This window comes from Catharus ustulatus, chromosome 21, assembly GCF_009819885.2.
Source record: "Catharus ustulatus isolate bCatUst1 chromosome 21, bCatUst1.pri.v2, whole genome shotgun sequence".
Classification (NCBI taxonomy): domain Eukaryota; kingdom Metazoa; phylum Chordata; class Aves; order Passeriformes; family Turdidae; genus Catharus; species Catharus ustulatus.
In genome coordinates, this window is record NC_046241.1 from 1,574,678 (window position 1) to 1,599,615 (window position 24,938).

The window sequence follows — 24,938 nt, forward strand, 5'->3', positions numbered from 1 at the left end:
TAATTTTTTCACAGTATTGTATTGGTTTTAGAGTATCCATAAAAGTGGCATAGGCAAGGACAGATAAGGCCCATCACAGGTTGTTGCCCTGTATTCCGAGAATGGGGATAATTACTCACTTCATCAGACATTCCAAGCCTCCTTATCTCAGCATCCCAGTGACCTGGTGACAATCACAGCAGGAGTGCCCTATAAACCTTTAGCAGGAGGAACCTCTCCACCTGCACTGCTGAGCTGAGAGAGAACCCCAAGCACCTGATGGAGCCACGTGCCGGTCCCGTGTCCCCAGGTGCTGGCCCCGTGTCCCCAGGTGGCCCCTGCTGTGCTTTTTCCTGTCTCTAGAGCCACACCCTGGGGTACAGCCCCTGCCCTGCTCCCCACTCTCCCAGGGTCTGCAGGGATGTGTTGGGTTGTACCTGGGGAATGTTTCTCACCTGGGTGGCTGAGCTGCTGCTGAGGCTGTGGATTGGTCACTGGACCAGAACTGGTCACTGCCACTGTCCCCTGGTCTCTGGCTCAGGACCAGCTCAGATGATGGTGGAATCAGTTGGGTGGATTCAAAAGGCTTGAGTAAAAAGTGGGGGTTTATGAGATAATTGCTTTCTAATTTGTATTTTTGGAGCTAATTCTCCATTGTAGTAATACAGACCCACCTGCAAGGTGCTGTAAAGGTGGAGCTGGGGCAGAGCTGGGAATTCAAGGACAGGGATCTTTGCCCTTACAGTTGGAATGCCCTAAAACGCTCACAGATAAACGCAGCCAAGCGAGGCCCCTGAGCAGGAATCTTGCTCCCTGCTGTGCCCCTGTGCTCAGACCTGACTTTGCTGGGGGTTCAAGGTGGGGTGGCTGAAGGAACTGAGCAGATTTGGTGTTCCTCATCTCAGGGAACCAGGCTGGAGTCATACCCAAATGTGCTGAATAGGCTGTAGCTTTTCTGCTGTGTGTTTCCTGTTGTTCTTTAATAACACTATTCCTGGAACTGGGGTGACTTCAGTTGTGATACCAAGCAACAACACAAGATTAGCTCTCAAGGGCTGGGAGCCAGCACCCTTTTGGGATCCTTTTCCCCTCAGAGTTCAGGCACCAGTTTTCATTTCCAGCTCCTTTTGCTTCTGCAGAATGAGGGGACATCAGCAGCTTTCTGAAAAGAAAACTTGGTGCCTGAGTAGCAAGGAGAAAAGGAAGCAGTGACAATGGGTCTGGTAAATGTGGAGAAGGATAGGTTAAGTCCAGTAAAGCCCCTAAACTCTGAGATGATTGAGCAAGTTTCTTTCACCCAAATGAGAAAAGAAGTAAGGTTACCAAAATAATGGGGGGAGCCCCAGACCACTTCAGTGGAATTGATCAATTGACAAACCTTGTGAAGGTAAACCACCCTGCTGATTCTGCCTCTGCTCTCTGTGGGGTTCAGAGGGAGCTGACAGTACTTGTTTCCCAAATCCAGCTTGAGTGCAGGCAGTGTGGCTGCAGCACAGACCTGCCCAGCACGTCCAAGCACTCAGAGCCCTCCTGGCTCTCCCATCCCAGCAGGAAGCTGAAGGCACAAAAGGAGCATAAGGAGCTGGAAATGCTGGGCCCACGAGAACCCTGGGGTTGGAGAGCCCAACCTGGGACATGCTGGTTTGGGGTCAAAATGGTCTTGAGCTTAATGGAGAGTTTTGAAATCAAAGATGTCTGAGGTCTGGGTGGGCCCTGGAGCAGCAGGCTGGCTCCTTGGAAAAGCGAGAAGGAGGTTCCAGTGAGCCCAGCACTTGCTGGTTTCTGGCTCCTGCTGCAGTCCAGGCATGGGGCCAACCCTGCCTGGCTCAGGAGCCCTCTGCCATCTCTGCTGCCTCAGGTTTCTCTGGGGCTCTGCTGCGTTGTGTGGGATAACCAGGCCTCGAGTACACGACTGTATCTACGGCTAAAGACATGATTTATTAAAAAGAGATGTTTCTGGAAAAGCTTTTTTTTTCTCGGGTTTTTTTTGTTGCTGTGGTTGCTGCTGTTGTTGTTGTCGTCATCGTTCTCTGTCTGAGATATAAACCCAGGAAATGGCACTTGGCAGATGCTGTGTGAGGGAAATGATGTAAATGATGTGTGATGAAGCTGTGATGCAGGTGAGGGACCTGCAGGCACTGGGCACCTCTGTATGGCAGCAGCTGAGCACACAGGAGCAGAGCTCCAGAGGGACAAGAGCCCAGGTGCAGCTAAAAGGGGAGAAAAGCTATAATAATTTAAATATGATAATTTAAACAAGGCACCATCTGAGAGCCACAAATCCAGTCTTGGGGCTAGGACGGGGATAGCTCAGAGTGATTCAGATTCCAGCAGCATCTGCGGCTTAGTGAGCATGGGGTGCTAAGGAATTTAGAGCGCATTAGGGACTGTGCCTCTTCCTGGGAGGAAGGCTAATCCCTGAGCACCCTCCCAGACACAGAAACAGAGCCCTGAAGAAATCCAAGGGAGGTTAAAGGCCTGGTAATCCCCCAGGGAAAACAGACCGGCTCCAAAACACAGCAAGTCCCCAGGAGGGCAGAAGGCAGTGAATGAATTCTGATAAACCACTTTCTCTCCCATGAGCCTGTTTGAGCGAATTGCCAAAGGGAGCAGCCCTGGCTTGAACTCCCAGCTGCAGTTTTCTCCTTATCTCCAATGCTGACAGTCACCTGTGTGTTCATCTTCTGATAAATGTGATAACTGCAGCCCCTCAGCACAAAGAAACAGACTGGACAACTCTGTCATTTGAGCAATTTTTCTTCAGCCCTGGGATGTGTCAGCCTCCATTTCTCACCTTCCCCTTTTGGGGATATTCTCCATGTGCCACCCCCACGGTGAGGTGGGACATGCCATGTTCACCTCAGCTGTGTGACAGATGACAGAAATCACCTTTAATCCGTTACCCACCCACTGCACAGCCTTGTGGCACCACTGGTGCCTGGAGGGTCTGGTGCCCAGAAAGATGTTCTTCATCCTTTATCCTTCATCCTTTATCCTGGAACCATTCCATGTGTCCTGGTTTTAAATCAGCACCATGAGGTACAAAGTCAAATTTGCTGGAGAAGCCCAGTTATAAAGGATTATTTTTCCCTATTGCTTCTTCCTTCTCCCTTTGTGTGCTCTGTTACACACAGTGGGTAATGGACACACACTGGAATGGGAGCTGTGAAGATGACCTGAGTTTAAAGTGAAATCACAGAGTCGTGCTGGGCCCTGCTCTCTCCCTGTCACCTTGTCCCCTGGCTGTATTTGGGGCTGTTCCCCTGTCGCGCTGGATCTGCCACGTCCTCTTGCAGCTCCGCAGCCACATCAGCCGTGTCCCGGCTCTGTCTGTGCCCCGCGGTGGCACTTTGCCACCACAACGTCCCAGTGCTGGCCCGTCATCATCGCACCTGGGTTTTGCAATCGAGCATTCCTTCTTGTGCCAAAATACGAGCGGGATTCCCGGGAGCCTCTTAGTACCAGCAGCGGGCACCCGGCCGGGGCTGCCCTGGTGCCAGCACAGCGGAGCAGGGGATCAGCTCGCCAGCCAAGTCTCACTGCCCAGCCCCTGACACTTTCACTGACTCAGCCGAGCTTGGAGCACTTGACAGAAATGATAGAAGGCTCTCAAATCCTGGCTGGCAGGGGAGGGGATGAATAATGGCCGGATTTATTGTTTTGCTCTAAAGGCAGGCGGGCATGCAGTAAAACTAGCAGATGTCAGGTTCAATGCCCACAAAGACAGGCGTTTTCTTTGCGCCAGGTGCAGCAGAACTGTGTGGTATTCATTATTTCAGGATTTACGGGCTTTACACAGGCTCAAAAGCCAACCAGACAAGACCACGAAAGAGAAATCCATTGAGATCTCTGAGTACAAAGGCACATTGTTGGCTCTGGACGTGCCTGAGCCATGAGTCACCAGAGGCGGGGAAATGTCTCTACCCGCTTGCCCCGCTCTTTATCCTCAGCCCCGGGCACCCGCTGTGGCCCGGCGAGAGCTGAGGCCGATGGTGCGTGATGGAGCCGTGCTTGAGGGGCAAGGCACGTCATGTGTGAGCCTCACATCACCCCGGAGTGATTTAAGGTGAAAGGCACAGAGCCGCCTCCTCCCCAGAGCGCCGCTTTGCAGCAGCGCGGCCCCGCGGGGCACACAGCCCAGCTGGGCACCCGGCACGGGCAAGAAAAGCTATTTCCATTGGTATAATTTCCAGGTCTCGTTTGAAGAGGGTGCAGTTGCTCTGTTGTGGCTCGGGAGTGCAAAGGTAGGAGCCTTATCAGCAGGATACGGAGCTGTTCCCGTAAACACACCTGTGCTTTCAGCATTGCCCGTGCCGGGCGCGGCTCCGGGACCTCCCCGAGTCCTGCCCAAAGGTTGTTTTATGCCACGGCGTGCCTTGTCCCCCGAGTGTGCCAGGCGAGGATTTGGGAGGCGTGGGAAGTGCTGCGCTGCCGAGCCGTCGTTTCCTGATTGCACACACTTCCCAAAGACACCTGCGGGCGGCTGATAAGAGGCGCTGACTGGAAATAACGCAGCGGAGGCACTTTGGTGTCCAACGAGCGGCTGTCAATGAATCACAATCACTGAATCACAGAATAGCTGGGGTTGGAAGGGATTTCTGGGGATCGTCCAGTCCAGCTCCCTGCCAAGACAGGGTCATCCAGAGCAGGTGACACAGGAACGCGCCCAGGTGGGTTTGGGATGTCTCCAGAGAGGGAGACTCCACGACCTCCCTGGGCAGCAAAGAGCAAAATAGGAAAAACGCTCTCCTGCTCTGCTGCCATGTGCCATGGAAAACTCCACTTGTGTCCATCAGAGCTCTCCCTAAAACACTCCTCTGACGGTCCGGGGACCACAGACACCGCTCCAGAGTCCGGGGCTGGTTCCCTGCTCCTGCCCAGGCACCTGCTCCGCCTGCGACGGCGGCCGACATCCCCAGGGTGACCCCGTTTTCCGATCCTGTCCTCGGCGGGCACCAGACTGACCAGTCCGGGATGGGGGAAGGGGCAAATATGGATGTTTTGGGATTCTGTGGCTCGTGTCCCGGGTCGGGGGTCGCCCGTGTGTAAGGGCAGGGCGTTCCCAGCCCGGGGATGCGGCACCGCCCCAGGTCACAGCCCCGCGCCCCGGGCTGTCCGGCGGTCCCAGACCCCTACCCGCGGGCAGCGGGGGCGGAGCGCTGACCCCGCCGGGAGCGGGCCGGCCCCGGCCCCACCCCCGGCCCCGCCCCGGTCCTGGGGGACGGCCCTGCCCTGCCCTGCCCTGCCCGGCGCGGGGGCGGGGCCGCGGGGCCGCCCCGGTGCAGCGGGGCCCGGCCCGCAGAGCCCCAGCGCCGCCGCCATGAGCAGCGCGGAGCCGCCGCTCGGCGCCGGGCCGCGGGCAGCGCCCGCCTGGCAGCGCGAGATCCTGGAGCGCAAGCGGGCCAAGCTGGCCGGGGCGGGCGGCGAGCCCGAGCCCCCGGCCGGAGAGCGGCTGGTGGTGGCGGAGAGCCTGGGCCCGCTCCGCGAGAACCCCTTCATGCGGCTGGAGAGCGAGCGGCGCCGGCTGCGGCAGGGGCGGCCCGGGCCCGGCGGCGCGGCGCGGCCCCTGCAGCAGCTGCTGGAGCTGTACAGCGCCGTGCCCGGCATCCGCACCATCCGCGCCGACAACATCCTCATCATCGAGTCCCGCGCCGACCCCGCCGCCTGCTTCTCCTCGGGGGATGCGCCGCCCGCCCGCCGCCGGGACCCGGCCGGCGCCGACCCGCTGCGGGAGCTGCTGGCCCGGCGCGGCGCCGCGCTCGCCGAGATCCGCGCCGACCAGGTCGTCATCTACGAGACGGCCGAGCCGCCGGAGCCGCCCGAGGCGGCCGAGCCGGGCACCGTCAGCCGCCTCCTGGAAAAGTTCGGGCAGCGGCCGCGGGGCCGCCGTCGCCGCGTTGGGGACGCGCTGACCGGGACCGGCGGGGTCGCGGCTCCGCCGCAGGTGGGACCGGGCGCTTCTCGGGCCGCGCCGCCCGCTCCGCCCGCGGGGCCCGGCTCCCCCCGCGCCCCTGCGCCCCTCCAGAAGGGACCCGGCTTCCCCCGGGCTGCGGCGCCAAAGCCGGGACCGGCATCTCCGCCGGCGGTCCCGACCACTCCTCCGCCGCTCCCGGCTCCCCCGCGAGCTGCCACCCCCCCAGCGGTGCCGGTGGCCCCCCAGCCCACGGTCCTGCAGCCGGCCTCCCCCCGGGCTGTCACCCCTCCGCCCGTGGCCTCCCCCCGGGCTGTCACCCCTCCGCCCCTGGCCTCCCCACGGGCTGCCACTCCCCCGCCCACGGTTTCCTCTCGGGCTGTCACCCCCCCTCCCACGGCACCTCCCCGGGCTGTCACCCCCCAGCCCACGGCACCCCCTCGGGCTGTCACCCCCCAGCCCGCAGCCCCTCCCCGGGTTGTCACTCCACAACCCGTGACCCCCCAGCCCACCCCGGCTCCCCCCAGGGCTGCAGCCCCCCAGGCGGTCCCAGCTGCCCCCAAGGCTGCGACCCCTCAGGCCAACTGCTTTGTCCACAAGATCAGCTCCAACTCCTTCACGGTCACACCCCGGGGGCAGCCCCCCAGCTCCCGCATCCCCGAGCCCGGTGTTGTCCCCGCCGGCCGCCCCGCAACGCCCAAGGGGCCACCAGTGCCATCCACCAGCCCTTCCCATGCCAGAGCTAACGCCAGGAGGCCAAAGCCGGAGGAGGCCGAAGTGGCCGTGTCGCCCCTGCCCAGTGCCAGTCCGGCCCCCAGTGCCACCGGCGCCGTTCGGCCGCTCTCCGCCTCAGCCCCTCGGGCCGGGGGCTCCTTCGAAATCCACCCGGCCCCCAAGCCCGACTTGGCGGCCATTCCAGCCCACGACCTGCAGGCACAGGCTCTGGCCAAGCTGCGCCTCAATTCACGCAATTCCTTCGTCTTCGTGCCCCGCCGCGAGGGCAGCCCAGCTCGGCCGCCGGCCCAGATTGCCAGGCCAGGGCCACCGCCACCGCCCTTGGAGGAGAAGGCACCCAAGGAGCCCCCGAGGGCTTCCGCCCCGGAGCAGGAAGAGTCCATCACTTCCCCAGTGGCGCCTCTGGATCCCTTGGTACCTGTGACTTACATCGATGACATTGTGGAGCCAGACAGCGGGGAGCTGCTTCCCAGGGCTGGCCCGGCTGCGAGGACAGGGGGCTTGGCAGATCAGCCTGGAGGAGCTGGCCCTGACCTGGAAATGGAGTTTTCCTCTGTGCCCCTCTACAGACCACACTCTGCCCCCCAGCAGAGGGGAGGCAGTACCTTCACTGTTGTGCCCAAAAGGAAGCCCGTGGCCCCGGGGCTGCAGGCCGATGCCAGCGGAAGGCCACAGCGGGAGGAAGATGAGGAGGAGGAGGACAGCAAAGGAAGAGGCAAAGCTGTGGAGAACGCTGATGGGCCCCAAGTGGGGATATCCCATAAAAAGCGCTACCCAACGGTGAATGAGATTGAAGTGATCGGGGGGTACCTGTCTCTGGAGAGGTCCTGCATGAGCAAGACGGGCTCGCGCCGCAAGAAGGTAACCGGGCACCTGTGTGCTCAGCAGCCAGGCTGGAAGTGGCCTGGTGCTGCTTTGGGTTTGGCTTCTCATGAGGCACTCATGGGGACACGGGCAGTGCCAGAGGCTGCCCTCAGAGCTGGCTGAAGAGGGGTAAAACTGACTCAGAAGTGAAGCCTTGGGGCTGGTGGAAAATAGGAGAGGGAAGGTGGAACTCCACCACATTGATGTGAAGGATATTTCAGAATGTGAGGAAGGAACCAGGGATTAATATTTCTCATGGTATCCAATATTAGGAGAGTTTGCAACTCTTTGCAAGCCCAGTATCTTGTTTGCTTTTACTGTCTCCTGGAACTTTAAAGGGATCCTGAGGACCACAGCTGGGATGTGGGACTTGTGGTATTAAAGGGAGTTTGCCCTCAGGGAGGAGGCACTGGGTGCTGTCCCACAAAGCAGCTGAGGATGGGAAATGCCCTGTGATACTGCAGGGCCTCTCCCACCCCATTCTTTCTTGGAGATACAATAATGGAAAGTAAAGTATTTCAGGAATTTAGGATATCAGGGGGAGCTGGTGGTTTGAACAGCTGTGGGCTTGGCCTCTGGCTCTGCTCGATGTCTGAGGGGTTGGACATGTTGAGCTGCCCGTGGTCACTTGGGCAGCGTGGCATTGGCGTTGTCCCCGCATTAGTGATCTATTGATAGAGGCTCAAGAATTAGGTCTTGATTAGGCAGAAAGAGATCAGCAAGAACTTAACTCCCATTGATAGGATTACACCACCTGTTTGTTCTGAATTGTGCAGCTACAGCTCTGAAGATCCAAGAGATGCTTATTGCTCCAAATGCCTTTGGAGTGAGCGAATGCCAGATTTTTTCACGCCTTGGGGAGTAGTGGAGATCCTTGTGAGCCCTAAATTGAGAATTAATCTTTGTAGGTCTTGATGAAATGCATCTGAATGTGATGAGAGGAGTGGGGGAGAGTTGTTGGGCTTTGACATGTTTTTCCGTAGTGGGAATTGTTGGACATTTCCGTTACCCAAATCCAAGTAGATAATTGAGGGGACTGAGTGTGCACGGGTGCCTGAGGCGCTGAGCATTATCATTTGGGGAAATCCTTTGAGCAGGATGCATCTCATTTGAAGGGAGGCAGGGAGTGCTGCTTCCCTGGCTTAATTCCCTGTCAAATTCCTCCCTCAGCACATGAAGCCTGTGGTAATTTGATGGTGACTAATGCAGGGAGCAAGTCTGGAGCGCCCTGAGAACCAGAACAAGCAAATGAGCAGGAGTGTTGATTCTCGCTCAGTGCTCCTGAAGTTTTTCCTTGTTTTCCTACAGGGAAATGCTTGGTCAGACTGGAGTTGTTCTGCTGCTTGAACACCTGCTGGCTTGCACTCATTGCAGCTGTTTTGGCACTGTTCAGGTTCTATTTAGGGTGTTAAAACCAAATCAGATGTGTGGTGTAAAAGGTGAAAATTCAGCATGTTACAGTTTGAGTGCTCTTAGGATGGAGCAGAGGACACAGAGGGAATCTTGTGGGATCGTCATATTTGGAGAGCCTTCTTCTGATGGAGCTGAGTTTCTGAGCAGGGGATGCTGTTGGGGCACAAAAAAACAAAGCCTGAAGTAAAACAAATTAAATGGTGCACGGTGGAAGGTGTCCTTAACAGTACAAAAAGGAGGGAGGGAGATGAGCACAAGTCCAGTGCAGTGACTGAATTGGTTTTCGGTTGGTCAAACCCAGAGAATCATGGCGTGTCCTGCCTGGAGCTGTCTGAAACTGGCCAGGGGAAAGCTTTGAGCAGCTGGCACATCAGTCCTGCTCACGGCAGGAGTTGGGGCTAGAGACCTCCAGAGGACCTTTCCCAGCCTAAAATTTTGTGTGATATTGGTTAACTACTGCTTTGTGTGTCAGCAGTGGATTTGTGTGACATTGGGCAGGTCATGGAGCTTCTCTGCCCCTGTTCTTATCAGCTTAACAGCATTGACTGCCCTGCTGTGCAGCTGAGGTGCCAAATACTGCAAGGTGCACACACAGCTGTTCCCTAAGAGCTGTATATGGGGTCGTCCTGCAGGAGAACTTGTGTCAACATTTGGTTTCTGAGAGGAGAGAGATTAAAAGGCAGAAGAGGAACTGCCTGTTATATTTGCAGAACTCAGGAAGCTGAAACAAATAGGAACCCTTTTAAAATAAGATCGAGCTGAAGGAAAGTAGTCAGGACACAAGTTTCTGGGTGAAGTTAAATGTGGTATGGGAGGAACACCCATTTTTCTTTCAGTTCCCTTCCTGCTCAAAGTCAAGCACAGAGTATGACTTTGTAGCCAGGATCTAGAAGATGCTGATGGTGGACAAATGGAAAGATTTCTGTTTACTCTTGACCTAGAGGATGTTTGTGGCTTTTAGTCTGGGTAATAAGGCTGAGTGTTGATGCCTGAAAAGGAAGGAGCTCGTATTAAGATGCATTCCTTGGTTTCTTCCCAAGAGATCACTCTGTGTCTCCAAGGCAACCAGCCAAAAACAAGAGTTCTGTTTTGTAGCTGTGTCGGGGTTTTCAGAAGCTTGATTTTGGCCTGAATTGGGCAGAAACGGGCTGTTCTTGTGAGCTAGGAGCTGTGGTTGGTTGTTAAAACCAGTCCCCTTTCTCTTCAGGGGTGTCAAAACCTGATGCTGGTTTTAGTGAGCAGCTTCCTGCTTCTTTTGGGGTGAACAAGCCCTTCTTGTGCTAAGCATTTTCCTTTCCAAACCTTGCTTTTAAAAGACCTTTAATTATGCTCCATATTCAAGAAAATAGCGTTTAGTGAAACTTCAAGAACTTGGAAAAGTGTAACTGTTTGCTGATGCCCAGCAGGAATCTGGGAGATAAACAGCAGGTCAGCACAGCCTGGAAATGCTGTGGATCTATGGGTATCTATGCAGTTAGGGGTAATAATTTATTTGGAAGGAGGGTATCAGCCCTGCCAGTTGGACCCCACTGTTCTCTGAGATGCAAATGGTGTTTTTCTCAAATGTAGAAATTCAGCCTCCCTTTTCCATTCCCATGTCTGGCCACTGATTGCCTGACTGTGGTAGAGATGCCAGCAAAATAGAGCTGACATGGTCCATGTCCTCTGATCCACATCCTCTGTGGCTGGGACAGGCTGGGAGTGGGTTCCAGCACTGAGGGAGCTCCAGTTCCCTGCTCCTGGCTGCTGACAGTGGCTGTGGGACTTGTGACTTTGCTGTGGCCTGAGGGATGCTGCTGCTTCAAGGCCTTAACAGCTTTACTGCTCCTTCCAGACTTTCAGATATGTGAAGCAGCTGTTACTTTGGGGGTTGGAGCTGGAACTTGGTGAGGGAGAGGAAGATGATGTATTGGAAATAAAAATGTGTTCCCAGCTCTGTTGTGGAGCTGCTGTGGGGACACAGAGGCTGTGGTCATTGTGATGGGACACATCGGGGTCTGCAGGTGCAGGGCAGAGCCCCAGCCCTGCTCACCCTGGGGGCTGGATGAGCTGCAGCTCCTGTGCTCCTGCAGGGGTTCAGGTGCCCTTCAGGGCTGTTCATCTGCTCCGGGGCTGTTTTGAGATCTCTCCAGGCAGTACCAACAGCAGTTCAGATAAAGCAGACTCAGTCTGAGAAGTGTGTTTGCAGCTCCAAAGGGATGTGCCAGGAGCTGCTGGGCAGCTGCTGGAGGAGCTGGCTGAGCTTTCAGAGAGGACAGGATACATGTGCAGGGGTGGAAGGAGACCTACTGACCTTTATTCTAAACTGGGAGTGGGGTAGAGGATGCAGCACACTGTTGCTGACCTCTGCTCAGGGCTCCTCTTTGTACTCTGTTATTGCAGAGAAATAAAGGCATTTCAGCAGTGCCAGGAGGAAGGGAAGGCTTTGCTGCAGGATGTGGATCTTTGGGATCACAGAGGATAAAATCTTGCTCATCTGAGCTGACAAGTCAGTGGTTTGATTACCTGCCAGAATTACATCCAATAAAGTTGTTGGCAAGATAGAAATCTGGGTTTCTGCAGAACATGTGGTTGGTGTGTTGGAGCAAGAGCTGGGGAAGGACAGAACACTGCAGAGCCAGCTGGGCTCCCCACAAGCAGTCACAGGCTTTAGGCTCCAGGCTCTCCTCTTGTTGGAGGCTGGACTCTGCCCTGTCCCTGCTCCTTCAGTGTGTCACTGCTGCAGTGCATCCGAGTGTTTTCCTCTCCAGGATCTGGTACCTCCTGGAGATCCTGCAGGGAAGGTGAATGAGTTCTGGCCAGGCCACCCAAAGTCCTGTGAACAACAGGACCTGAGAGCCAACAGACACGAGGTTGTTGATGGATTTTATGTTTTGTTCTTGTCACAGCTGGCAGCTTGCCGTGTGCTGGCAGGCGAGTCGCAGCCCAGTGTGAGCAGGGATTATGGGAACAAGGTTGGTGGGATCCAAACAGTTGGAGTCTAAAGTTAAATTGCCTTCAAAGATGTTCAGCCTGAACTTCAAAAAGGTTCCAGCTTACATAAACTTTAGCATGGTCCATGTCCTAATCTTTTGAGCTGTGTAATGCCTGAATGTGGCTTCCAAATTCCCACTTAAAAGACTGTTAAAAATTATTTTAAATGCCCCTCAGTTTTAATCATGGGCAGCAGCTTTGTTGGTCTAACCTGCTGAACTCCTTGTTCTGTAGTTTTCCATCTGCTCAATTCTGCTGGAGATGGTCTCCTTTGAGAACCAGGTGTAGGCTTGGGATGTTGGCAGGGATCAGCATTTCCAGCTGTTGCCTGGACCTGCTTGGAGCAAGTCTGCACAGTGTGGAGTCTAAATACTGGTGGCTGCCTGAAATGTTTTTTTGCAATGTATAACACAAGTAAATTAACCATAACACAAATAAACTAATCTGGTGGTAGAAATCTCTCTGCAAAAATTCCTTGAATTATGTCATCTCTTATGTTTTGAAGGGGTCAGGGCAGAGATTTGTGTTCTTTCGCTTTTGGAGAACTGTGTGTGCCTGTTCTATTTTCTCCCTCTGGCTGTGCTCTGCTGGGGCAGATTCATCTGCCACCTTTAAGGAGGGGCCATGGCAGTATCTGACATGGATGTATTGCATTTTTAGGAGATGAGATCAGCAGTGATAAGTCATGCTCAGGAAATAAATGTCTTGGATGATCAAGTGCAGTCCCTCCCCTGCAGAGATGATTCCCATTAACTTTCAGATGGCAGCAGGCTCTTTCACCCAGACAGGGCCATTTTCCTGCCCTTTGCTAATTCCACTGATTTTTTTTCTGTGATGTTGATGGCTGAAGACTGGAAATCAGAATTTGCTGCAGTTACAGCTTTTAAACCACTTCACAAGCTGCCCCCGAGGCTGTCGGTGGGGCAGTGGGTGTTTTTTTGTTTCCCCACTGCATGCCAGCACCTTGAAGTGCTGAGACTTTCTTGTATGAAACCTTGGCAGAGCAGATGAGTCAGATTTATCTTATCTCTGTAGTGGGAAACTTTCTGTGACCGAGGCTCTGCATGGCCTCACCAGTCCCATGCTGCTTCTCTTTCTGCAGTGACAGTCTGAGGTGGTCCCAAATTCCCCTGGTTCTCTTGCCCCTGTGTCCTGCCTGCTGCTGTCAGCACTGCAGGGAACAGGACAGAAGGGCTAAAATAGAAACTCTTACGCAAATAAGAGCCGAGCCTGGCTTTGAAGCTGGTTAGGACGTGCCCAGGGCTCAGCCTGCCCCAGAGCTCGAGAGGAGATTTGAAGTACTTTGTGCTCTGAACTCTAATCACGAGGATTACAGTTAACGTTTTCCTAATCAGTTTCCCTAATCTGTGGACTAGATTGCAGATAGTTTATAATTTCCCTCCATCTCATGGATTCAGTTTGGTTTGGGTTTGGGTTTTCCTTCCCACTCTGGTTTTTCCAGTACGTGGTCATGGTGTTCTGAGAAGAGCAGAGGAAGGACGCTGGGGTGGCTGGGGCAGGAGTCCTGCTGGTCTGTGTTATGTGTGGGCAACAGTAGGGAAAATGAAAATATTTAGTTTCTGGGTGCAGTGGCAGCAAAGGAAATCTGTAAGAGCTGCTGCAGCAGCGTCTCCTTCACCTCAGGGGTTATGCTCACCCTCCTCCCAAGCGAAACCTGAATTTAAAATCTGTTTACAACCCAGACTCCTCCAGTGACTGCAGCAGTCTGTGGGGCTGGGAGGATATCCCTGTTTGCCAGTTTGTGTAGGAAGAGTCACATGAAGTGTCTGTATCACACAGAGCGACTTCACAAACATCCTGGGAAAATCTGGGCTGGAGGAACTCGGTGCTGATGTTTCCCGAAAAGTGCCCTTCGGATGATCTTGGGAACTTGGCAGGATGGAGCTGCTGCTTTGTGGGCAGTGCAAGAATGTAGGAAATACCTCAGACAAAACACTTGTGTATGTAGGGAAATTGTGTTGCTTGCAGCTGGTGAAAATGCAGCTCTGAGGGCACATCCCTGAGGCTCCTGGTGAACCTGCTGCACTTGCTTCTCATCAAGGAAGTTCCTTTTGCATGTTAAAAGAGAGGGAAAGGACAAGAGAGGCATGAACTCTGTTGTGCAAGTGATACTGTTCACATCATGGGAGCCTTTTGGTCCTGAATGAGCTCCTCGACAGGGTGGGAAGTAATTCCGCTCTGTCTCTATTTCCCATGGAATGATGCTCCATGGGTCCCATCACCAAACCCAGGTATTTTTGTGAGCTGCTCTGGGCAGTCTGGGTTGCACAGAAATGTTTGTGGGTGGCAGCTCCCAGCACTGCACCTCGTTGTAGCTACAAATGGGCTGCTCAGAGCTGCCTGTGAAATCCTCTGCTGTTGGGGAGCTCTGTGTGGTTTTTATGAGGACTCTTGATACTAATTGTACCTTGCTTATCCTGCTCCCTTTGTGTATTCAGATGAGATTTGTTTCGTACTAGCAGGGAGATTTGTCTGGTTCTTAGGGGCCAAGTAAGTAACTTTTAAATTGTTTGTTAAGCTGTGGAGGGCTCTGGCTCCTCTGCCTGCAGATGTGAGGAGGAACAAAGGGCTCCCAGGGTGAATGGCTGCTCTGTGCCCTGGCACACTGGGGCTCCAGCTGTGCTTGTGTGAGCACTGGGATCTCCCCTTGTCCTGCACAGTGAAGGGAAGAGTTAACCAAGCCACCTGCCCCACATGCTCTTGGGGCTGTCCCTACCCTGTCACCTCTCATCAGGAATTTGAAACTTGCTGTGTCTTGCACTAGGAGTTTAATATTTCGAATCTCCATGCATTGCTCCTATCTGCCATGTGCTTCAGCATATTGATTACACAGAGCTGGCTTTGTGGGTTGCCTTGTAAATGGAGACTTTCTTGTTTTGCCTTGTGGCTTGGGAGCTGGGATGTGATCCTGAAGGAAATGTCTCCTTTGCCAGCCACACAGGGCTTCCCTGACGTGCTCCTGCTGTAAATCTTTAGTGCTCTTAGCTCTACTCAGTAACTCACTGAGGTGCAGCTAATGACTGAGCAAAAGTCAGTCACTCCCAGGAAACACTTCCTGGAAAATCATGATCAAGTGATTCTGTGGTGTCTTAGCCAACTCCTGTTCCCCAAAACTCTTCTTTTTGTACAGAATGACAGAAAAGTAAATTTCTGAACTGCCATCTGCAGTTTTCTGGGCATATTTAGAATGCTTCAGCCATAGCAGTACAGGGTTAATCCGATATAGGAACCAAGCCTCAAGTCCCCTCTGTTCCTAGGGATACTTGTCAGGGAAAAACCCTTTCTTTCTGTGTCAAGGAAGGGCTTTAGAGGCACAAAAGCTGCTTATCTTCTGAATGATAGCAAATGCCTTGATGATGTGCTGGTGCTTCTGCAGTCCCCGGGGTACTATTTCAGGCTGTCCACATAGTTTGTGCCTGGAGTTATTCAACAATTTGGGCTGACACATTACTCTTTTCAGGACAAGCACTGACACATAGACAAGCTCATTGCTAACTCCAAAAAAATGGCTCATTTTCTCAAAAATCCTTTATCTAAAAGTTCCTTTTCAAGGAAGCTGTCTAGATCATTGACTGCAGGCTGCTGTGAAAAAAGACTGAAGGTCTTTGCAGAGGTTTGGAGTTTATGAACTGCATTTCTGTCTCCTTTTACTAAATATGCTGCTCTGTGGGACTGGTCAGATAGAAAGAGCAGTATAATCCCTTTGGTGATCTTTGTCCACCATAAAAATCTCTGCTTCTATTGGGAGAGAGGGGAGGTGGGGGGGGTTGTTCTGTGTTAGAACCTCCTCTTTGTATAGGTCCTGAGCCTCCACCCACCAACTTTCTGCTCTGCTTGGGGGCTGTTTGCAGCCCTCCCTGGGATGCTGTGTGTGCACAGGCTTGCTGACACTCCCAGCTGGCTGCAGTTTTAGGTATCAGGTGTGATGTCTTGTGCTTTGTTCTCCTTGACCCAATCTTTAGCCAACCAGTGCAGCAGCAAATGAGCCTGGATGTGAGGTGGCACAGGAGCACAAGGTTCTTCAGAACACTGGGTTTGTGTGTGCTTGATTTTTGAGATGTTGACCCCTGCTTTGTGTTCATGTTGGATTGTCCGCCCTTCCTGCAGATACCAGCCAAACCCTCCTGTGCTGCTGAGAGGAGGCAACTTTGTGGGGGGAAGAGGAGGGGCAGGCACTGATCTCTGCTCTGGACCAGGGACAGGAGCCAGGGAACAGCTGCAGCTGGGCCAGGGCAGGCTCAGGGGGAGCTCAGGGAAAGGTTCTTGCCCCAGAAGGTGCTGGGCACTGCCCAGGCTCCCCAGGGAATGGGCACGGCCCCGAGGCTGCCAGAGCTCCAGGAGCGTTTGGACAGCGCTGCCAGGGATGGACAGGCTGGGATTGTTGGGGGGTTTGGGCAGGGGTAGGAATTGCACTGGGTGATCCTGGTGGGTTCCTTCCAACTCAGCTTATTCTGTGATCCTGTAATAGACCAGGTGTGAAAAGCTGCTTTAAATCACACCCAGCAGCACCTGGCAGCCCCTGCATGTCCTGGTGAGTCAGTGCAGTCCCTGGGTTGTTACTTGGGAATTACTGAGCTCAGAGAATGATTAGAGGAAAATCAATACATGAAGAGAACAGGTCTTGATCCCTGGTGCTGCTCAGCTGTTTGGATCTGGTGAAGCACTTGGTGGTTGGGAGGTGCTGTGGGATGGCAGCAGGGCAGGGAGGGAGCCCAGCTTGTGCTTCACTTGTCATCCCATCCTGCTCCTCAAGGACAGAGCAGAGATGGCAACTCTGTCAGGAGCCCTGGTTTGGGAGATGGGCACCACTCACAGGGAAGGGAGATGGGTTCAGTCCTCCTCAGCCCCCTCTTCAGGGCTGCTGTGGTGGGGATCAAATGCTGACTTGGACTTTCCCTGCTGGAATATAATTATAGGATGATTTTATTCTTTTAATGACTAGAAAAATTACATTTTTCTGACTGTTACAAGGTGAGGATTTCGATTGCTAAAGAGGTTTCAGTTTAAAAGGTGTAAACACCCTACATTATCAATTTGGCTTTGGCTCATCAAGCAAGCAGCAAATGTAATAATGGGTGGAGAAGAGAAAAGCCATAGTAAGGAGATTTCTTCTGGAGCTGAGGACGCAGAGTAAACCCTGGAGACATCCAGAGAGGTCCCTGGTGTGTGAGAAGCCACTGGGTCTTTGCTCTGTCACTAATACTGCCTTGCAGACTTTCTCATCCCCTTTTTGGAGGTGAGGTGACTGCTGACTTGTCATTGCTCATGTTGTAGGTTGGGTTCTATAAATCAGTTACTTTTGTTTTTAATAAATCTCTGTATACGGGAGCTCTTTGGTTGTTGGTCTGGGTGCAGCCTGAGTCCTGACAGCCTGACACGAGGCTGACTTCCCTTTTCTAAATGAGATCTGCATGACTACTCAGATTTACGCTTTGTTAGGCAATATTTGCCCTGGCTTTTCTTTCCTGGATATTCTGTTACTCATTACTGTTCAAATCCTAGCGAATAAATAAATGATTTTTGCTATGGCAACAAGAACCTATCGGTTGAACAGCACAATATTTCCTGAAAAGCCTGCTTTAGTCTTTCCAGTGTGTCTGATTGGTGGGCAGAGTATTTATATTTATATATATATATATATGGATTTGGGTTGGACCCTGGGTTTGTGACACAGCTGTGGGTGAAGCCTCCAGCTGAGCAAAGAATGACAAATCCCTGCAAATAATCCACAGCTGAAGGGTGCAAAATTCTTCCTTGCCACAACTGGCAGCTGCTGCTGGGGCAGAAACAGGGGAAGCAGTGCTGAGGCAGGCTGAGCAGAGGCCTCTGGCTGGGCTCCAGCCAGCTTGGCTCTGCTGGGACATGCTTTTCTTCTAAAGAAATGTCCCCCATTGCCTGTTGTGTTCCCATAAAAGTCTCTGTGGTCTGGCAAGGCACTGCTGGCTGTGCAAACCTGTTGTCTGTGCCATGACTGGTTCCTGGGACTGAGGCTGCCTGTGCTCCTGGCACACAGCACTCACTTGTGCTCTGTAGCCACTCAGGACATTTCTCTGCCCCGTGTGTCCCCTGGTTTTGCCTGAATGCTTCTCCCTCCCTGTTCTGTTGGGTCAAGCAGAGCTGCTTTGTGCTTCCCTGAAACCCTGTTGTGCTTAGAGGGCAGCTCCGGTGCTGCCACAGCGGGTTTTGGGGCTCTCTCCCCATGGGCAGGACTGACTGAGTGCTCCAGGGTCCATCCTGTGCCAGTGCCTGGTTGTGCCTTGTGTTTGCTCTGCCTGGGTGTGCCCAGGGTTTTATTGCAGCAGCCGTGGGGCTCTGCAGGGAGCAGGAGCTGGGATATGCCATAGGGCAGCTCAGTGTGGTTTGGGGGAGATTGTGCCCCATGCCCCCGTGCCACACACCACTGCCTGTGTGAGCCTTGCAGATGATGCTGGCCCCAGCTGTGCCCTGGGTGCCAGGGGCTGACTGACTCTGTGGAGGGCTCTAGCATTGCCTCCTGCCTGAATTGGCTCTGGAGAGTGGGAGCTGTTGAGTTTGGGGCTCTTGGTGTTGTCTCTGGGCTTTGTGTAGGATGTGGGTGTGTCCAGGCCATTTCTGTTCCATTCTGCTCTTTGGTTTTGCTCCCTGATGAGGCTGTTTTCTCCTCCAGCACTGCATGCACCTTGGTCCAAACTGGACTCAAAGTGATTTTTCTTAGAGATTTCGTGCAGATAACAGAAAACCAGGAACGTTTAGTTCCGTCTCCCAAGCGTAAATTCTAACCCCCAAGGCATATTTCTCCTGTCTGCTTTGTTTTCCATGTTTAGCCAAGTACTTCTTGCCCTTCAGTGCCATTGGCACTGCTAAGTGGCCTGTGTGCAGTCTCTGGTTCTGGGATAGCTCCTGGGCTTCCAGGAGCCCTGGGCACATCCACCCTTGTGGCCCTTGTGCCATGTCCACCCTCGTGGCCTTTGTGCCTGGCAGTGTGGCTCACCCCCACAGGACAGACACCACATTGTGAGCAGTGACAGGCTGGCTCGGATCAGGGAGCATCTAGGTCAGCAGCAGGGATGACAAATTCAGGGAGCAGCAACTGGGATGCTCTCAGCTTCAGCACCATTCAATTCCAACCCCTTTTCTCTGAAATAGAATCACTTTTCTCCTCATATGTCATTTGGGGAGACTCAGAGTGGCTGTGGCTGGGGCAGGGAATGGGGAAAGGCAGCTGGTTCCCTCCATGCCTTCCAGTTTCCATCCTGCCTTCTCCTGGGAGCAGGGAAGGAAGCCAGCCTGTGTCCAAGGTCCATCCTGCCCTGGGGCAGAGTAGCACAGAGCTCCAGCTCCCTCTGTTACCCAGATTCGAACTGAGCTCCCCCTGCTGCTTTGCTAAAAAGCAGCAGTGAAATGTTCCCAGTCCTGCTCTGATCCCTCCAGAGCTCCAGGGCCCCTGTGCCTGGGCAGCACAGGTAGCACTGTGACTGCTGGCAGCTCTGGCCCTTGGGGACATCCAGGTGTGACTTTGGCAGCCCCTAACAGTGTCACTCCAGTGGTCTGACTGCTGCTGTGACAGGGAATGTGTGCACCTGGTCACTGTGGTGCTTGAGGGCTGCTTGGGGCCAGGTGCCACTTCCCACCCTCTGGGGATTTTCTGTATGACAGAAATACGGAATAAATGTGCTGCACTTGCCCCTGGCCAGTCATTACACAGCATCTAGCGAGATCAGAACCATCAGGCTCCTGTCACAAGTTGCCATGTCCTTTCCATTCTGTTCATAACCCCTTTAGCTGAATTTTAATAGTATTTAGAAGTAAAGGGATCACAACACCCTTTTAGCTGCTCCTGAACCTTGATCTGTGTTGGCTAAATACTTCCCTACTTTTGGCATGTATGTGCTCCTGGCAAGCTTGTCCTCCTTGTTTGTCTGATGTGTGCTGGCATCAGCAGTTCTCTGCTCCTTGGTGGTTATTTTCTGGAGTACTTACAAAGAGCTGTTATGCTTTTTCTCCACCTTCACTTTTGCTGGTGTGAAGTTTTTGGCAGTGAATCTCCTCTGCACCTGTTGAGGTGACCTGTAACCAGATCCTTGGAGCACAGAGGTAGATAATGATTAGGACAGGCAGGGCTGCAGGGGAACAAACCCTTGCCTCAGCTTTTCTTTTCTTGGATGAGCACATCTGGAGTTACTTTCACCACCTGCTGGGTGTTGCAGGGAGGAGAGAGCCAGGAAGTCCCTATTTCCAGCAGAAATGCCTTGCTTTATTCCTGGTTTATTTAAGCAGCATCCTAATGATGATTACAGTCCTATAGCCAATCCCAAATTTTCTTCCTCAGTTATTCACAGGTGATGAACTTCTCTTAGTGTGAGCGTTGCTCTTAACCACGATTTAATTTTTAGTGTTCTTGCTCTCCAGTTTTCTTCATGAGCTATGGTCATGAAATTCTGGTTTGCCCTTGATGAACTCTTATGTTGCAGTCACTTTCATTTCCTAGGCTCCTAGTTACTGTGGAAAGGTCATTAGTGACAATGCTAGATAAAACTGGTTTCATACCAGAACCGTTAAGGCCTCTCCCTTGTCTAATATTTTCCCTGTCTGCTACCATCTCTCCTTTAGCTGCCTCCTTCTCACTTCTGGTTTTAAGCCCTCTTTAATGCAGCTTAAGTAGCTTTTTGCCAAAATGTTCTCCCAAGACTGGGATCCTGGTCATGGATGCTTCTGTTTTCTGGAGCTTGGATACACAAAGGAGTTGCCAGGAATTAGCAATGTCACCTTTCCAGCACGTGGGTCCTTTCCTGCTTGTGTCTCCCATGAGAGACATGGTGGCAGCTCCCCCTGTATGCTGGGCAGCAGTGTGAGGAGCACAGAGGCACTGTGACCCTTGGGCTCCTGCCTCCATCCCATCCATTTGGCTCTGCCTTTGGGGTTTCCCTCAGCATGGCAAGAGATCCACCATGGCACTTGGGGAGGGATCTGCAGTGGCTGCTTCAAACCAGGGGGCAGCCCTGGTGTGTGCAGTGGGCTGTGCCAGAGGCAGCGTGGGGATCAGTGGCTTCTTGTGCTTCTCCCTGATAATTCTCCTTTGCTGTTGGCCAGATGAAGATCTCTTTCAACGAGACAAGCTTGCAGACCATGTTTGAGTACCCCTCAGAGAGCTCCTTGGCAGAAGAAGATGAGGAAGAGGAAGGACATGCTTCTGAAACAGAGGAGGAAAAATCTCGCACCTTTTACATTCCACGCCCAAACAGCACTTTGCATCCCAGTACACCTAACTCAGGTGAGTGAGGCACTGTGCTGGCACTGTGGGGTTTCTGGTGGTGTCTGACACTGCCCACGTTCCCCACAGACTCTTAAAGGGCTCCACATGGGTGGAAATGCTAATGGAGGTGAACAGGGAGCTGCAGATGGGCAGCTTCCAGGCTGTGCCTGCTGGGATCCTGGTGCCACTCCTTTTTGGGGTGGTGAGGAATAATTACCTCCTCTTTCTTCTTCCAGCGGATTTATCCAGCTACACCCCAAAGCACTCCGTAAAGTTCAGCGAGTGGCAGGAGCAGAAGTATGAGGGTCCTGCTGCAGAGGGACCCCTCCCAAAGGAAGCTGATTCCCATGGAAACCAAGTCATGGTGAGGCTATAAATAAGCAACTCTTGTGCTCTCTTATGGGGTGGGGGTTGTTCCAGGCAGTGGATGGGACAGGATGTGCCTTTCCCTGCACACCTGTGTTTGTGTTCCTGCCCAGGGAGCTGTATCACTGCTCCCAAAGGGACCAACACACTGTCCCACTGCCACTACCACACCTGCCCCTCCCCAGCTGGGTAAAGGCAGCTGGCACACTCTGTTCTCAGCACAGGAAAGACACGGATCTGTTGGAACAAGTCCAAAGGAGGCCACAGAGATGCTCCAAGGGGCTGGAGCCCCTCTGCTCTGGAGCCAGGCTGGGAGAGTTGGGGGTGTTCACCTGGAGAAGGGAAAGCTCCAGGGAGAGCTCAGAGCCCCTCCCAGGGCCTAGAGAGTGCTTATAGAAAACAGGGAGATTTTTTTTTTTACATGGACAGGTGATAGGACAAGGGAGAACGGTTTTAAACTAAAAGAGAAGAGATTTAGATTAGATATTGGGAATAAATTGTTCCCTGTGATGGTGGTGAAGCCTTGGCACAGGGTGGCTGCCCCTGGACCCATGGAAGTGTCCAAGGCCAGGCTGGATGGGGCTTGGAGCAACCTGGGATAGTAGAAGGTGTCCCTGCCCCTTGGTGGGAGGTTGGAGCAAGATGGGTTTTAAGATCCCTTCCAACCCAAACCATTGCAGGACTTTCTGATACTCCGGGCACGTTTGGGGCGGGGGTGGGGCTAACTAAACACACCCAGTTATCCCGGGCAGGGTGAGGGGCCTCTGCGGCCCGGCTCTGACGCTGTCCCTGTGCTCTGCCCACAGCTCACCCCGGCGGAGAAGGGCGGTCTCTCGGATTTCAGCAGCGAGCCCGCGCTCTATTTCTGAGGCTGCTCCGCAGTGCTGCAGCAGCGGCTGCTGGGCAGGATGGGCAGTGCAGCCGCGCTGGCCACACGGGAACCGCCACCGAAACGGCCCCAAAGCGCTGCCCCCGGATCCTGCTGCCAAGGGTGGACCAGATGCTCTTGGCCATCTGCAGAGAATATTTGCACTGGATTTTGGGACCGAATTACTGCTTTCAAGGCATTGATTGATTCTGCCTGTGGCCTTGCATATTCCTTGTTCAAGATCAGCTGCCAGTTAGGCACGTGTGGGAAGGACATCTGTTATCCTGGGCTGGATGTTGTTTTTTCTTAGTGCTGAGTCCAGGCACTGTGCAGGGTCTGGACAGCTTTTGCAACCCTTCTCCCCAGTTCAGAATGGCTCTGGAGTTGGAGCACTGGGCAGTTAGGTGGGTTCACAGCGTGGCTGTGATTTGACATATTGGGTGTGAGTTTGGAAAACCATTGAAGGTTCATAGTTTGTCCTTGGCATGTTTCCAGCTCTGGTTTCACTGAAACATCGTGGAATTCATGTGCCAGTTACATGCTTGTGGAGTTCACTGAGCACCCTGAAGGAGGGATGGGAGCAGCAATGAATGCCTTTAGCTTTAGGTCTTATTTTTGTACCAATCAGTAGAGAAATGTCCAGACTGTTTCAAGCTTCTTGATGATTCCCAAACATTGGCCATAACTTTGGTCTGTCCTTCCCAACTCTGGCATCCAGTCTCTGGGAATTGCTGGTTGTGCTCCACTTTGCCAGCTCCTCTTGTTGCTTTATTCCAGATCTGATTGATCTCTCTTGGTTGCTTCCTTCAAGCCCCATTCTGCTCCTCTAATCAAAGCACAGGAGGACAGTTTCACTCCTTTTTTCTGCAGAACTTGAACAAGGAATGTGGGTTATTTTTGTTTTTTCTAGCATTTTTATAGTTCTATTGTAATTGTTTAATGCAGCCAATATGCAAAGGAATCTGCTAGAATCTTCCATTCAAGTTTTCTACTACTGTAAACTCAGGGTCAAAATTGCACTCTGGAACAGATGGAGCAGTGCTGCTAATGTGATTTGTACTTTGGGATTAAAAGAGATGTGGTGAGAACAGATCCAGCTTCTTTGGGCTTTATGGAATGAGTGGTACTCTGGTGTGGGGCATAATCCAAAGGAACAGGCTGCTGTCTTTGATTAAATTTGATGGTTACTGGTTTGTCTATTATAGATGATGAATGTCTGTTCAAGTGACACTGGTCTGTGAACAGAAAATGCTCTGCATACCTTGCACTTGGCTTGGTGTCTGTAGTAGCAGCAAGGGAAGGTTGTTCTGCTGAAAAACACAGGATTAAATGTTAGAACATACCTACTTGTAGCTGTTCCCTTCTGCCCCTGGGTGCCTAAATACTTTTGGAAAGATAATGCAAAAAAAAAAAAAAAAGCAACTCAGTAGTTTGTTAGATGTTGGCTGAGGGACCACAAAGAAACATTTTGCACCTCCTTGTCTCTTCCAAGCTAATTTGAGATCTGCTGCCTGTGTGACTTGCTGGGAGCAGGATGTGTCTGCAGTGCATCTGCCTGGGACCTGACACAAGGACCATGGAGTTCCATGTGCTGAGGCTTCTCATTAATGAAATACTTCAGGATAAGGTGCTGAGACTGGGGTAGAATGAGGGGAAATGTGAGACTGCTAGTGACTGCTAGATTCAAGGAGTTTTCAGCCCAGTATTTCTAGCAGAAAAGGTCCCAGTGAGCATTTTTCCCTGTGGAAAAGCCCAGGTCAGTTTAAGGCAGCTCTGTTCCTAACACAGCTGCAGGTGGTAAAGCAAAGCTGCTTCCAACTCAGGTTAGGAACAAGGGGTCCAAACTAGCTCTGGCTTGGTTCTCCTATGGATCCATGAGGAATGCTAAAGCCAACACTGTCCTGCAGCTCAAACACTGCTCTGGTTCTCATGTGAGTTAACTCTGTGCCTGCAGCCCTGTGGGCAGGACAGCTGGGGAGTGTGGGAGTGCAGTGTGCTGCTGACTCTGCTCCTTCTCCCGGCGATCCTGCTCCACCTGGAGCTGCAGTTCACACCTCACTGAGCACTCCTTTGCACCTCTCAGCTTCGTGCTCTAATCGGGTATTCTGCTGCCTCCAGGCAGGGCAGGGTGAGTGCTGTCCCGAAGGCAGGAGGATCAGCTGATGGGTCACCTCCTGGGATGTGTCTCAGCATGGCTGTGCTCAAAATGAAGGGTATTTTTTGTAAATGCCTACCCTGATCTGCAGCATTCGAAGATCAGCTTTAGTGGATCTTTGACTAATACCAAAGCACATCTGAAAGGAAAATTTACTGCTGCAAAGCAAAGCTTTTATTAGATATGGCATCCTTGTACCACCACTGCAGCTGTCTCGGGCCAGCAGGACTTTCCAGGCTGAAGAAGAAGTTTAGGAACGCTTTTGTCGACGTACTCGTCCTAATGGAGCGCTCTGTGGCTCAATGGCTTTACCAAGATCCCCCATTTCCTCCTTCAGAACATCTAGCAGTGTCTGAGAATTGTCCAGTATCTGGGAAAGAAATAAAAATAGCTTATTTTTACATAAACTGTTTCTCTTATG

General features: G+C 52.8%; 1 protein-coding gene across 1 annotated transcript; it reads left to right on the forward strand.

The window, feature by feature from the left end:
- Nucleotides 1-5,299: 5,299 nt before the first annotated feature.
- On the forward strand, nt 5,300-23,454 carry TPRN (taperin). The gene is made up of 5 exons (XM_042779874.1): nt 5,300-6,205; nt 6,434-7,486; nt 20,966-21,146; nt 21,365-21,492; nt 22,301-23,454. The coding sequence occupies exons 1-5, from the start codon at nt 5,300-5,302 to the stop codon at nt 22,361-22,363; spliced, it is 2,331 nt and encodes a 776-aa protein (XP_042635808.1). The 3' UTR covers nt 22,364-23,454.
- Nucleotides 23,455-24,938: the final 1,484 nt, after the last annotated feature.

Excerpts from the sequence above, each read along its gene's own strand:
- TPRN (XM_042779874.1), top strand. The coding sequence starts at position 5,300 with ATGAGCAGCGCGGAGCCGCCGCTCGGCGCCGGGCCGCGGGCAGCGCCC. Across the intron at positions 6,206-6,433 it reads CCGTGGCCTCCCCCCGGGCT|GCGGTCCCAGCTGCCCCCAA; the intron begins GTCACCCCTCCG and ends GCAGCCCCCCAG. Across the intron at positions 7,487-20,965 it reads CGGGCTCGCGCCGCAAGAAG|ATGAAGATCTCTTTCAACGA; the intron begins GTAACCGGGCAC and ends GCTGTTGGCCAG.